The sequence below is a fragment of the Patella vulgata genome, chromosome 5 (assembly GCF_932274485.2).
Source record: "Patella vulgata chromosome 5, xgPatVulg1.2, whole genome shotgun sequence".
Taxonomy (NCBI): domain Eukaryota; kingdom Metazoa; phylum Mollusca; class Gastropoda; family Patellidae; genus Patella; species Patella vulgata.
The window spans coordinates 55,244,553-55,260,487 of NC_065883.2; the positions used below are offsets into that span (position 1 = coordinate 55,244,553).

Genomic DNA, 15,935 nt, shown 5'->3' on the forward strand with positions numbered 1-15,935 from the left:
AGTAATTTGACTGGGATGATGTTTAATTCAGTTCATAAACAGTATCAGATGGTTATGGTCAGAATCAATTCAATGAATGGCTTTGCTTTGGTAGAAGAATTACAGACACTGTTAATCAGTTAATGCCACTAAAGCCTCAACAAGATTTCCTTTGTGTTTTCTAAGAGTCTTTTCAGCAACCGTTCTTGAAATCTCCATTTCATTTACAATGATATCCACATCATCTTTATTTATTTTGACTTTTGTGAGTTCTTTTTCCTTCACTTGTTTTTCAGCCACCTCCAATTTCTGCTGGTCACTCACTGCTTTCATAACATCCCCGATACTTTGGGACGAAATTTCCGCTTCCTCCACATAGTCAGTTACTTTCTCTAAGTCTGCGGTACCAGAATCATGCTTTTTACTCTTGGGTTCTTTGGTAGTCTGTCCATTTTCTTCGTGAAGATCAACATCCACGTTTTCGCCATCGGTCGCCATCTTGCAAGTGGAGTAATTTCCCCTTACAAAGAGTAAATTTGGTTATCCAGGCTCATTTCTTTTCTTTTTTATTTTTACTTTTATTCGATAGCTGGTTATATGAGGATACTAGTTTTCTTCTTTAATGCAAATTATTTGATCACAGTCTTCACCTATAATGGATTTATCAGTTCTTGGAACCTAGTTGTGAAAACCATAGTATATATTATATTATAATGTTAGGCCTAGGGTCATTTCTCGGCGACGTAGAAACCTATATAATGTTAAATGTAGCTATTATCCAATTTTTAAACCGTTCCCTCGACCACTAATGATTTCACGGTGATTCGACAGATAAGATAATATTGTAGTGTTATAAGATATTCTATATCAAAAGTAATATAAATATTCATTATCACACCCTGTAGATTAGAGAAATGCGGGAGAAAGCCTTTCAGGACTGGACAAACGTGCCTACAACAAAAACAAATATCCGCAAACCTAGGTGACGGTCGTTCGTAATTTGCGTTGACCCGTTTCTAGTTGAAGGTTGTTTTAACCACACGACGACCTCTATAAAACGCTTCCTTTATTGTTAGAGAACCAAATTTGTTACCCTTGCAGATTATAGTAACTAAACATAAATTTTGTGCACCGTGACGAGTTACCAGTGAAAGTGTAAGAAGATGGCCTTTTTGTCCGGAGATCAAGCATTAGATGCCAAGATACAAGAATGGCTCGAGTGGGATAGGAATGACAGAACAAGAAATGAAATACAACAACTTGTTGATTCAAAGAATGTGACAGAACTTCACACGCGACTAATGAGCAGGATAGAATTTGGCACGGCGGGAATGCGATCTCGAATGGCAGCTGGAAATTCCATGATGAACGACCTGACAATTATTCAAGCTACACAAGGTCTGACAAAATATTTACTCGATACGTGTCCAAATGCCAAATCGATGGGTGTTGTCATTGGGTATGATGCAAGACACAACAGCAAACGATGGAGTGAGCTGACATCAACCGTTCTCGTGAGTCAAGGAATACCAGTGTATGTTTTCTCCCGAGTTTGCCCAACTCCATACGTTCCATTCGGTGTAACGCATTATGGCACAGCTTGCGGCATTATGATTACTGCCTCCCACAATCCAAAAGAAGACAATGGCTACAAAGTTTATTGGTCAAATGGGGCTCAAATCATCCCACCTGTTGATAAAGGCATCTCCAAAGGGATTAGGGAAAATTTAAAACCATGGGATAATTCTTGGAACACCGACCTCCTAACCTCTAACCTATGTAAAGATCCTTATTCCGAAATCTACCAGAAATATAATGAGTGTATTAGAGATTTAACGACAAGTAAAGACATTAATAAAGATTCACCCTTATTTACCTACACAGCAATGCATGGCGTTGGCTACCATTACATCCAAGAAGCATTTCGCGTTAGTGGTTTTAGGGAGTTAATTGCTGTAAAAGAGCAGGTGGAGCCAGATCCAGAATTTCCCACTGTTAAGTACCCAAACCCTGAGGAAGGAAAGGGTGCTCTATTATTGTCCATGCAGACTGCTGATAAAAACAACAGTAAAGTTATACTTGCCAACGACCCAGACGCTGATCGATTGGCCATTGCGGAGAAATTACCAAATGGTGAGTGGAAAATATTTACTGGTAATGAAATTGGAGCTTTACTTGGTTGTTGGTGCTGGGAAACATTTAGACAACAACACCCGGAAGTTCCAGCCTCAGATGTTTATATGCTGGCTAGTACCGTATCTTCAAAAATATTGCAATCCATAGGCAGTGTCGAAGGATTTAACTTTGTAGAAACATTGACAGGCTTTAAATGGATGGGCAATAAATCTGTTCAACTGATGAAAGAAGGCAAAACTGTTCTTTTTGCTTTCGAAGAGGCAATCGGATTTATGGTTGGTACCAAGGTGCTAGATAAGGATGGAATATCGGCGGCGGTGACAGCTGCAGAACTTGTGTTTCAGTTGCATAGAAGCGGGTCATCTCTAAATCAACAGTTGGAAAGAATCTACGAAAAATACGGACACCACCTTTCGAATAATTCATATTTTATATGCCACGATAAAAACGTTATAGAATCTATGTTTGATCATCTGCGGAACTTTAATGGCCAGGGCAAATATCCAACGTCTTGTGGTCCGTACAAAATACGACATGTTCGTGATTTGACGGGCGCTGGTTTCGACAGTAGCAAACCTGGTAACATACCAGAATTACCAACTAGCAGCAGTCAAATGATAACATTTACATTTGAGAACGGCTGTGTCTCCACCCTACGTACCAGTGGCACAGAGCCCAAAATCAAATATTATACAGAACACTGTCCTGATAAGAGTACAGGAATGGATAGAGACGAGGCTTTGCGAGAACTTAATGATATCGTAGATAACATCATCACACATTTCTTCCAACCTGAAAAACGCGGATTGCAACCCCGTGCAGATTAAGGGTCATTTCTTGATTTATCTCAATTTGTCGTTTCCATCTCGATCGGCGATGGTTTATTAAGTATATTCGTGGCCGAAAATCCACCATTGTTTGATTGATACTGAAGTAATCGTGGTGGCCTTTTGCAAGCCTAGACATATGAAATATATCTCGCTATTAAAACCGTGATTTATCATATTGTCTCACAACACCGACCGTTGGCCGGAGCTAATCAATGTCAGCCTAAACTTTTGACGCACACGGTTTTGTATCACCGACAAATGATCCCAGGTGTACGCTGAAAATGTATTGCAAATTGTTATAACTGCGATAATAATAGCAAGTATTATAATCGGCGTGGTTCCGAGAATAAGTCACACTTTAGTACTTTATTAGTGTAGCATAAAAATAGTTCTAGTCTTGTCTATTATATATATATATATATAGTAATTGTTATCTCAGTAGAATTTAGAAAATATTAATTTGGTTACTGACCCACCAGGGATTAACATGCCGGATTAAATTGTCGGACGTGTTTCTGCATTTATTTTCACTCGCTAATCATATGTATCAAATAATTATTAGATGAACGGCCACGTGATTATTAATCTGTTTCTTTTATTGTCCCCGCCTCTCGAAGAAAGCAGGGGACTATTAAAATGGTTCTGTTCGCCCGTCTGTCTGTCACACTTCTTAGTACAGTTACTCTCCTTTTGAGCTAGAATGTTCAGACTCGTATAAGTGTTTATTAGGCGAATGTCTTGATGGAGTTCGAAGATGAGCAGAGATAAGCTTAAGCTAAGCAGAGATAAGCAATTTGATTGGTTGATGCTTTGGAACACGATAACTTTGGATCTAATTTTTTCAATGACATTTAGTAATCGAACTGGAAAATACAGATCACAATTCTATGGAATACAATTACTGCTTATTACTGAGCAACGTTTCGACTAGGCTTCTCTAGTCATTATCAAGCCATGATAAAATATAACAAGACAATATATACGTGTACACAACAATACTTGGTTAATGCTGACCAACTAGATATACCCTTCTAATCACCTTCAAGGGAATCTAACTTAATTATTATAGATTATAATTATAGAGTACATCACCCCAATCTGTTTCACAGAGGATTACGAAAGTCTTCTAGCGAATATTCTGCTGATTAGTGTGATATAGCCCTTAGAGTAGCCTAGTCGAAACGTCGCTCAGTAATTGTATTCCATAGTATTGTGACCAGTATATAACTTTGGTTATAATTAAGTGAGAGTGATGAAACTCAGTGTATATGTTCATTCCATCAGTACCTTGGCCAAGTTCGATAATGAGCATTTTCTGTTAAAAGCAGAGCGATAAGAAATTTGATTGGTCGAGACTTTGGGACTCGATAACTCTCCATCTAATTGAGGTTGAATGTTTAAACTTGGTGTAAGTGTTTGTTAGGTAAATGCCTTGATGGAGTTCGAAGGTGAGCATTTTCTGCTTAGGCTTAGCAGAGCTAAGCAATTTTATTGGTTCAAACATTGGGGCACGATTAATTTGGTTCTAATCGAGTGAGAGTACTGAAACTTGGTGTATAGTTTCATTACATCAATTCCTTGACTAAGTTCGATAATGAGCATTTTACTCCTCAGGATAAGCAGAGCGATAAGCAATTTGATTGGTCGAGACTTTGGAGCTAGATAACATTGATTATTAAGTGAGAGTGGTGAAATCTTGCGTGTAGATTTATTACCTTGATTAAGCTCGATGCGAACACTTTCTGCTTAGGTTAAGTAGAGACTTCAATCTGATTGGTCGAGACTATAGAACACAATACCGTTCTTAATTGAGGTAGAATTTTCAAACTTTGGGCCTCTACTAGGTGAATGCCCAAAGCAGAGATCAGCAATTTGATTGGTTGAGACTTTGGTTCTAATAGGGCGAGAGTGATGGAGCTCTGAGTATAGATTTGTTATATCACGATGAGAATGTTTTGCTTAATCCATTTAAAAACATGTCTTCTATTCATTTAATTCATTAAACATACAATATGCAAGAGCTAAATCTGTATATTGCAGGTCTTTCTTTAGGCCTGAAATGTTATCTAAATTATTAATTAGACATTAATTAACCTATCCAGACCATAATCAACTCTAGATGGCATCGCTAGCCTGCGATCTTTAATGGATTGTGAGCCGATTTACTGCATAACTTTCCTTCACGACTTAACGATTAAATGGATAATCCAGACTATGCTGTTTATCGTACTGGCTTTAGTAATGATGATCAACGCTAGGCGGAAATTCAATCGATTTGTTCTCGGTTCATAGTGAATCAATTTGAATGAAATTTTCAGCAAATTGCCTTTACATTATCTAGTTTTTAACTATTTTTGTGAGAATTCCCAACTCGTTATTGATTCTCCCATAATGTATCTTTAAATATTGGCTTATATGTGTTTCTTTTTTTTCTTTTTTTTTTGTATTGAAATAATAATCGTCATATTCGTCATTGATTTTTTATTCGCTAATTTGTGTTTCTTTTATTTTGTATGAAAATAATAATCGTCACATTCATCATTGATTTTTTATCTCTTGTTTTGTTTAATTAAGACATATTTTACTATAAAGTATTCATTGATTTCTATTTTGTATTTATGTTTCTTCATTCACCCAATTCCATAAAATACTACTACTTGTTGCAATTTAACCACAACTTTCAACTTTTCCCGTTCTTTTTTTCATTTGCTGTTTGGAGCCCCGGTGGCTAAGTGGGTAAGATGTTGGCTAGCTAGCTTGGAGGTCGCGTGTTCGATCCCTGCATTGGCCGAAAAAGTTCATCGGGACTTCCCAACTAGTCATTGGTGCAGGACGGAGGGCCTTACTAGGACAGCTATCTAGTCGTTCGGATGGGACGAAAAACCGAGGTCGCGTGTGTAATTAGTGTGCACGCAAAAGATCTATTGGCAGTTGGAATTCGATATAAGAGTACACCATCGTGCCGCTGCCCGGGAAACATTTCCCTCATAACACACTGTATGGCGTATGCCCGTCTTCATTAACCCAGTTGTAGCAGTGTTAAGCCCCATTTCATTTCCTTGGCTGATGTAAGTGTTCAGTATGGTGGACCATGTTTGCCATAGCAAATACATTTAATTTTAATATTATTTGCTGTGAAATTATTAGAATTTTTATACGCCACATACTTATGTGGACGTATAAACTTGAAATATAGGTTTATCTCCAAAAGATCTCGGTTCCTTTCGATATTGGCATGTATCTGATCGAAACTTCATGGATTATGGTCCCTGATTGTACGAAAAATCGCGCTTTTAGCTTGTAGACACTCTAAAAGTCACAATTTTCATCTGATTTTGATGAAACTTGAAATGAATATTTATAACCCAAAGATCTCGGTTCCTTACGAAATCGGGTCGTAACTTCCTGAATTATGACCCTTAATTGTACAAAAAATCGCGTATGTCGCTTCTGGTCCCTCTAGGGGTAACAATAATTATCCGATTTAAAAAGAAAACGTTTGAATATATCACCGTTACACCCTAATGATGGTTGAATTCGAATTTCGTGAAAATTGGACCAAAACTGCTGGACAAAATGGACGCTCTTCGTTCGCAAATACATGTAGCGTAAATATATGATATATCAAGGTTGTAGATCCTCTAGAGGCCACAATTTTGATGAAACTTAAAATACATGTTTATAACTCGACAGATCTTGGTCCCTTCCGATATTCGCGCATATCGGATGGTAACTTTCTGAATTATTGCCCTTTATTGTACGAAAATTCGCGTTTTTAGCTTGGGGTCCGATTTAAAAAAAACAAAAAAAACCGTCTGAATATATCACCTTTAGCTTGTTTTATCTGATTTAAAAAACCGTTTGAATACATCACTGTTACACGCTAATGATGGTTGAGTTTGAATTTTGAGAAAATCGGACCAAAACTGCCTGACAAAATGGCCACCCCTTGTACGCAAATAGTGTAAAAGTATGTAATACCGAGGTTGTGGACTCTCTAGAAGTCACATTTTTATCCGATTTTGATATCTTTATGTCTCAAATATCTCCTGGATTATGGCCCCTGATTGTACCAAAAAACGTTTTTTTTTTTAAACTTGTTCTCTATCCATCTCTTGCAAAGTGTGGGCGTATCTTGCCTGGCAACCGCTGGTTCAAATTATTTTCAATTCTCTTTGTCTTTATTAAGCTTTCATATTAAGCCCCCAAGTTAGCGTTGTCTCAGAAATGAGGTTTATCGTCCTACTTGTTTTTAGCCCCTATAGCTAATAGAGACGGCCATACATTTATACCATGCGGTGTACTAGGAGGGGGCTTTTCCCCATTACAATGACTGCCAACTGCCGATGGTTCTTTTACGTGCACGCTAACGTGTAGGCACAGGGCCTCGGTTTGTCGTACTGTATGAACGACTAGATACCGTTTCTTGGCAGGCCCGCGTCCTGTATCACTGACAAGGAGAAACCGCAGTGGAAAATCTCATCGTACGTTCTCGGGAGACATTGGGTTCGAATACTAGACCACCTGGTACAAGTGGGCTAGCACTTAGTGGGTGTGGAAGGTGGAGGCCAGGAAAGTTCGATATAGCCTTATCACTGTTAAAAAATAAATGTAAAATTACAGTGAAAAATATGTAATTTTTTTAAAATAACGCTGTAAAAATACCACTGCATGTTTTTATACTATAAATTTACTGTATTAGTGAGGTCACGTGGAATTACTGTAAATAATTGGTAAATTAACAATAAAGTGTATTTTTACAAGTTATAACTGTATTTTTATACGTGAACACTCTACAGACTACATTTATCATCTGATTGTTTTGATATTGATATATATGTTGTTTGCATTAGTGAGATGAAGAAGCCTATTTAATTTCAATAACTTCCGTTAATTTCTTCTGGAGTTATGGCCCTTGTTGCACATTGTGAACGCTCTAACGACAAAAGTTATCAACTGATCTGTATGAAATTTATATGCATCATTTAAATTAGTAAAACAAAAAATCCTATTGAATTTCAGCAATTTCCGTTTTATTACATCTAGAGTTATGGCCTTTGTTTCACTTTGTTGAATCTTGTAAACGCTCTAATGACAACAGTTATCATCCGATCTGTTTGAAATTGATATGCATCATTTAAATTAGTGAAACGAAGAAGCCTATTGAATTTCAGCAATTTCCGTTAATTACGCCGTGAGTTATGGCCCTTGTTTCACTTTGTTGTACTCTGACGAGAAAAGTTATTATCCGATCTGTATGAAATTTATATGTATCGTTTAAATTAGTAAAACGAACAAGCCTATTCAGTTTTAGCAAATTTCCGGTAATTACATCTAGAGTTATGGCCCTTGTTTCACTTTATTGAATTTTGTGAACGCTCGAACGACAAAAGTTATCACTTAATCTGTATGAAATTCATATGCACCATTTAAATTAGTGAAATGAAGAAGCCTATTGAATGTCAGCAATTTCCGTCAATTGCTTCTAGAGTTATGCCCCTTGTTTTACTTTGTTGAACCTTGTGAACGTTCAAACGACAAAAGTTATCACCCGATCTGTATGAAATTTATATGCATTATTTGAATTAGTAAAACAAAAAATCCTGTGGAATTTCAACAATTTCTGTAGATTACTTCCAGTGTTATGGCCCTTGTTTTAGTTTTTAGAACCCTGTGAACCCTCAAACGACGAAAATTATAATGTCATCTGTATGAAATTTTCTGTTAAAATGCCCCTAATTACCTACAAAAGAATAAATATGCGACAACCCTCGTCGACCGCACGGACGATTTAGCTGCTGTGGGTGTATGTTTTGTTGCCTGGCAACCTATCTTTACAGCAAATTGTAAATTAACTTTCCAATAGTGGCCACATCGGTTATTCCCTCTTTGGCCACATGTAAGATTACATCAAACGTAATTTAAAAATACAACCATATGTCAGTTTACATTATGTGAGCTGTATATTAACAGAAATGCTATTTGAAATAGTATTTTTACAACAAATTGTAAATTTACTGTCAAATAGTGTTCAAATCGGTTATTCCGCTTCGACCACATATCGAATTTCGTTCAAAATATTTACTTTTATATCAGTCAGATAAGTCTATTTTAGACAAATAGGTTATTCAGAATCTTCGTGCCATGCCTCCTACTCTTTCCATTGTAAGAAGCAGAACAGTAGGACGTTAAACCCCATTTCATTTAATTTCTTTCCATTATCGAATGATGTTTTGCTTGCTCGGCTGAAAGGTCAGCAAAACTTTATGTGTTCGCCACGATCTAACCTAGGACTACTTGGCCGAGTGGGGACAAACACATTCAACGTATATTTCAAGTAAATATACACTTCAAATTGTATTTTTACCGTAAAATCACTGGCAGAAAGTTGCCAGTAATATCACTGTATTTTAACACTGACTTGTAAATGTACCCCATAATGTTAGATTTAGATTTACAAACACCACGTAAATTTACAGTGAGTGTAAAATAACTTTGAGGTAAATTTACAACCACAGTGTAAATTTACAGTGAGTGTAAGGTAACTTTAAGGTAAATTTACACCCACAGTGTAAATTTACAATGAACGTAAATTTACAAGAACAAGTTATTTTACACTCTCTGTAAATTTACATGCTGTTTGTAAATCTGATTCTACCACTTAGGTGTAAATTTACAAGTCAGTGTTAAAATACAGTCAATTTACTGGAAACTTTCTGCCAGTCAATTTACGGTAAAAATACACAAATATTATTTACAGTGTAAAGTAAGATAATCGGTACCACATTTACGTGTCGTATATGTCCTCTTGGTCAATCCATTATCACTTTCTTGTAGCCACTTTCTTGACTTCTTTTTGTAACATGGTCATTCAGTTTGTTTGGACGAGAGTGGAGCAACAACAGTAGGGTACATGCCCCGTACATGAAGCGTAGCCATGTAATAAGATTGACAGATTTTTTACTCTTTAGATTAATAATAGCATTATATGATATATTTAACTAATTATTGGATTCACATACATGTACTGTAGAGAAATAATATCTCACGCACTCGAATGAGTGAGTCGTTGACACATAAAAAGATTTATAAAACCAAATCATAGCTGGTTCTGTGTGAAACCAGAATATCATGTCGTTTATCACTTAGCTTAGTAACCAATCATTATAATTAATTACGTTATGTTTGACCAATTAGATAATTGAAAGCCAAAACTCAAGGGTAGAAAGAAAACCAACAGAGCTCATGGCGTACGACAGACAGCCACTAAATTCGGGAGATACCGGCGAGGTTCAAGAGACACCAGCTGGATGAAGTAGACCCCATTGATTTTTGGCAGAGCCATATGATGTTGGCATTCCGTCAGTAAACTCGATCTGCAAATTAGGGGATGGAGAGAAAAACATGAAGTTTTTATTGTATTGATGTAACCTTATTTTACTTTACAATAATTCCTCGTTCTCAATGGTTTTTACTTTTCATAATAACAATAGTTTTTATTCCATGTTTTTATTTAAAATATGTCTTCGGCGTTGGAAGGAATGTAGTAATATGGTCTTTGCGATCATATTGTATCTTTAATCTAATAATCAGATTCCCACTGTGTATACAGTCATATCTCACGCACTCAAATGGAATTGACTGGTGTGTTTGTATATAAACTCAGTGATAATTCGGTAAAAACACTGGTTTTGTCCTTTCCATTCATCAAATACCATCTTGTTTATGACATGTGTTTGGTAGACCAAATAAGGTAATGTTCTACTTCCGGTCTTTGGGGTATAGGGCAATCTGTTTCACAGAGAATTACGAGTCTAGTATAATACCTCTGTCATAGATGACTGCCTTAACACGTGCTGTCACAGCACGCGGTGTGAATCATTGGCTGAATGACGCGTGCATTGTTTACATAAGACATAACTGCTTCGGAGAGAATGCTGCATTTTAGTCATTTTAATACCCATTTACACTAAATAGGAAATAATTTTTACCTACAAATACGTCAAACGCCTTTATTTATTTTTCCAATATATACAAAAAATGTTTTAGAATTTAATTTGTCGCAGGAAAAAAGTTAATATTTCTAGCTCATTAAGCCGCATCAATGTCATCCTTATCAGTGATTGTCGCGGCCAAGCAAATATTCACTGCGGATCAGTGTGGGTATAGGGATTTTTATTCCATATTTGGGAAGGAAATAACGCCAATGTCAGTCTATGACGTAACGAAATTAGGGGATTATAAAAGAGGGTTTTGGGCGAAATTCATTAGAGCTCACCCTGTTTGTCAGAGCAGTCATCAAAAGCTATATATACTTGATTGATAACGAGGAACATTGATGCCAAGCAGTTTTAATCATAAAGTTGTATGAACGACCTGACCTGTAGTTATAATTAAGATCTTGAAGAAAACACAACGGTAAACGGTATTATTTTGAACCATTATAAAGCGAAATCAAATGAAATGGAGCTTAGCGTCCCACGTTTCTGCTCATAATATAAGAGAAATTTTGCCAGGACAGGGACGCTGCGACCGCTTTCTTTATTTCTAATTCCAAGTATCAAAGATTTTCTTCATGGGATCTCGGTTTAGCTTTCCACCCGAACGACTAGACGTTGTTGCTTGCCATACATTTGTTGGGATCAGTAGGGAAAGGATTGCTGTGTAATCCTAGTTTAAAGTAGCTAAGTCCGTAACTCAATATCATCCAAAATCTTCGACATTGGAAACACGATTTTTTTTTTGCAATTTAAATCAGCATTGGTGTTGTGATCTTACCTGGAAAAGATGGGCTTCTGATATCCAATATTTAAGGCAAAATAACTATTTTACCATTGGTACACGACTCGTGTACCATAATGCGTTTCAGCGCCATTTGTAACAAGGTGATCAAAGAATGAGGCGAGGCATATTCCACAAGTCATGTCAAACGGTGATATCATGTTCTTATTTGGAGAGCATGCGCAATAAATAATATCGGTGTTTACTGGAATAACCAGACGCTAGAAACTGACTTGCGGTTGAGACTTCTGGCGAATTTCGCCGAACATAACTGATGACAATTTACCTGCAGTAAAACGGACACGATTGAATGTAAAACAGTTTATATAAATTCATATTACATTATTATATGTGTTGCGACCCATTTGTGCCAATTTCTAGGTTCAAAATATTAGCGATTTAGCTCCTTTAATATTGCCACTTTATTATTAGTACACACAAGTTATGCATTTTAGACATTGTTGTTCGATTAGTAATATGAGTTCTTATATCACTTGATTCTGTCTTTATGAAGGTGACCAGCAGAACGTCGTAATGGTAATTATTTTCGCCACTGCCCCGTGGTCGCCAAATGGGTCGTTTTGTGCATCCCGTGTATATTCAACTTATCACTTTGAGTTTAGTATGTAGCATAGAAATGGAGATTATATAAATAAGCTAGCGTAATATTATAAATATCATCATCGAGTTCGATAGTCTTAATTCTCTGCATAGAACACTTTAGTGACAGGACATCTGTAAACTTAAACTTCACGTTTCAGTTAGGCAAAGCTTTAACCAAATAGTCTGGACCGTGAGGGCACGTGTGAAAAATCTGAAAAAAACCAGAACGGTAAAGCAAAATTTGATTAAATGAAACAAAAACTAGTAGCCTAGTCAATATAATAGACATTGATTACTACATGTATTCTGGTTTGTAATGTGTAATAGCCTATATCTTGAGTGGGAAACAAACAGGATTTATACATTTGGATGATCTGGAAATAGACGAGCGAAGAAATTATTTTTAAAAAACAGAATTTACCAAAATACACAAAAGACACTTGTATGAAAATTTATTTCAGAAAGTGTAATTTTATAAGCACACCCATTCACCTGCTTGTTTGTCATTATCTACGTATGTTTTATAATATAGACCACCTCATCACATTGATATTGAAGAGGTTTTATGTTACTTTAAATGATAAAATAAAAATCCCTTTATAGTTATAGAGTATTACTATGTTAAATCTGCACCCTGTCGAACTTTGATTTTACAAACATCCGGTTTAACTATGCACTTACCGTTTTCACAATATGGGCAACACTCGCCGACTTTTTTCTTAGGGTTATCACAGGCTACAGCTTCACAAGGCGTCACATCACAAACAGTTTCCCCACCCTTTTCAGGACAATAGCACGATATACAGTCCGTGTCGACAATAGTCGCGCCTTTACGATAAACTTTACCATCTGTGTGAGCGCAACCGTATTCCAAACATCTGGGACAACAAGACCTCGAGTTTTTGTCAAATTTTAGGCAGTTAATTTCACTTTGACAGTCTTTAATAGAACAGGTCACCCTGCCCCCGTGACGTGAGCACGAACAGGTCATACAGGGTTCTGGGTGAAATCTTCTTCCAGCGGTAATGGTCATATTCTCATACCTACAGACTCTCTCCTCATTCAAAGACCTTGACGATGTGGTCGAACAATTAAATAAAAGTACAACCAAAACCATGATTAAAAGTGAAACTAATCCGCTGCAACTTTCCATTATTATATGTTTCAGAAACTGTTAAGACAAAATAAAATTCGTTGTCAGTTTTAAAACAAAAGATAGTTATGTCATTAATGGACCAATAAGGTTGACGCTAATGATGCACCCCTTCTCTTTAATCGCTGTTTCATTTAATTTTATGTACACACATGCACACAGTCATACGACGCAATTTAACAGAAATGTCAGCTATAATATTATCCAATTCTCTGATTTCGTCTTCCGTTGTGTTTTGACTGTTATCGCCGACCTATATAATGTTTACTAGTTGCTTACTGGTTTTAATGTAAATAAAGACTGGTCTGAAAATACAAATCAGTACTTGTTCCTGTTCGTTGAAAATTCCAAGGGTGACGCCACAGTAGGGCCGATAATACACGACAGCCTAAAAATGAAATATATATACACTATTCACATTACACTTGCAGCATGGCTTATTGGGAAGAGTGAAGATGGTTTATAAAAACATAGACTCTAAATAAATACAGTAGATTTATCGCGGTTTTTTTTTTTAATTTTTTTTTTGGTACGGTTATGAAGTGTGTTTTACGATATTTTTTTAAAATGTTGATAAATTAATGTTATTTAATATAAGTTAAAGTAACTAATCTGAATAACCTGAATAATATATATATATATATAATCTTGAATAACACTTACGTAATGAAAGATATTTGTTTTAACTGGAAGATGATCCAGTAATATTTCAAAACATCTAAACACTGACCTTCAGAAATTATCGAGTTGAGGATAAATGTGCTGGTTTACTTCACCAAGAGTTGTAATAATAATAATACGATAATATCGTGGTTATAGCAACACGTCGTACAAGTAAGTGGCGAATTATTTGCTAAAACGAAAGTATACATAAGAGGATAGGAATGTTGTAGGAGTAGTCTACAATCTACATAGTAAACCTGGGGTCAGACATATAATTATGTAACCTAAGCACACGAATTTCCATGCGGTACCAAAAGAGAGCCAATTATACTTTGCTTAAATCGGGGATGTTAGAATTATGGTGAAAAGAGAAAAGAAACATATAGAAAGCAACATTGTTATATTAAAGATACTTTCCCGTATACAAACTGTGATTTAAAAATACGCCAGAAGTCTCAATCCAATGGCAATCTCTAGCGCCTGGTTATTCCAGTCTCCACCGATAGTATTCATTGCGCATGCTCTCCAGATAAGAATATGACGTCATATTTTGACATGACTTGTGGAATATGTCTAGTCTCGTTCTTAGAGTCGCTTGTTACAAATGGCGTTGAAACGCATTATGGTACGCAATTCGTGTACCAATGGTAAAATGTTTATTTTGTCTTAAATATTGGATATCAGGAGCCCATCTTTTCCCGGTAAGATCACAACATCAATGTTCATTTAAATTGAACAGTAGAACGTTAAACCCCCATTTATTTTCATTTAAATTGACAAATAATACGCGTTTTCAATGTCGAAGACTTTGGATGATATTGAGTTGCCAAATGGTTAGCGTGTACGCGTTGTATCATACGGTCTTCATTGAGTCCAACCTAGAGGGTTTTCTCCGGGTCCTTCGGTTTCCTCCCAGTGCTAAAGACCCTAAACGAATTGAATTATTGAAATAAAATTGAACCATATGTTAGTCGAGTGGACGTTAAACCCCATTTCTCTTTCTCTCTACAAGATCAAAAGTTCTTTTGGATGACCGAGAGATTCTAAGTTAGATTTGAAAATATGAAATTAACCCTCATATCGCAATGAAAGCTTCTGAGTTTATATGGTTGTTGGTCGACTTTTGGAGTGATTTGTTGTCTTTAAAAAGGACTGGCTGTTTAAAAATTATGTTCTAATACACAAAATGTTCAATATTTCTATTTTATCTTTGTGTTACTTGCCCAGAATATACCTCAGGATGCACCAAAATCGATCCGAGTTTTAAAAATTTTATTGAACCTACGCCTGTTAAGGTTTACTCTGCCCCTGGGCTAGAGCAGTTCCCAACTGTTCAGGTGATGAGGAGGAACGTGCATTTTTCAAAAGCATAATTGATTCAAATACGTAACCACAATTTTCTTTAAAAACAATATTTTGATCGTCAGTATATTTCCGTTTTATTGTGTACGGTCGTAGGTCACTGATATTTTTTCTAATACCACTTCTCATTCAGAAGTTCACAAATGTAACAAATATTTGTACTTATACTATGCAGGGTATGCTTATACCTTATAATATAACACTTCTTTCGTACGGTATAGCTAACGATCTTTATTGTAGTTTCGCATGCGAATTTGAAAACCATTTTCAAGATCAGACAAATCGTTTAGAAACCGCACAACATTTCATTAAAACAAATCCACGGGACCATATGTAAGCAACATGAAGAGTCATATCAAATCTAAATCTGTAAATAATGACCTGGCAAAACGTGTATGCTTGAGTCAATTTCTGTCGAGAAAACATGG

General features: G+C 36.2%; 1 protein-coding gene and 1 long non-coding RNA gene across 4 annotated transcripts; one reads left to right on the plus strand and one right to left on the minus strand.

Annotated features, from left to right (window-relative positions):
• The first annotated feature begins 601 nt into the window (after positions 1-601).
• LOC126822036 (phosphopentomutase) lies at positions 602-7,715 on the plus strand. Of its 2 annotated transcripts, none has more exons than XM_056101472.1 (2): positions 602-7,177; positions 7,220-7,715. In XM_056101472.1, exon 1 carries the CDS (start codon positions 1,143-1,145, stop codon positions 2,940-2,942), a length of 1,800 nt encoding a protein of 599 aa, XP_055957447.1. In that variant the 5' UTR covers positions 602-1,142; the 3' UTR covers positions 2,943-7,177; positions 7,220-7,715. The 2 variants fall into 2 exon arrangements, with proteins under 2 accessions (XP_055957447.1, XP_055957448.1); XM_056101473.1 differs by having other exon boundaries at positions 602-3,657; positions 3,708-7,715.
• A 5,449-nt stretch (positions 7,716-13,164) lies between these two features.
• Positions 13,165-14,377, minus strand: LOC130013019 (uncharacterized). 2 transcript variants are annotated; one of them, XR_008788292.1, is made up of 2 exons: positions 14,213-14,377; positions 13,165-13,870 (listed from the first exon to the last, which is right to left on the minus strand). It is a non-coding gene; the product is annotated as an uncharacterized LOC130013019 (long non-coding RNA). The 2 variants fall into 2 exon arrangements; XR_008788293.1 differs by having other exon boundaries at positions 14,146-14,377.
• Between the last annotated feature and the right edge of the window lie 1,558 nt (positions 14,378-15,935).

What these genes read in the sequence shown, in the direction of transcription:
- LOC126822036 (XM_056101472.1), top strand. Translation starts at nt 1,143, where the DNA reads ATGGCCTTTTTGTCCGGAGATCAAGCATTAGATGCCAAGATACAAGAA.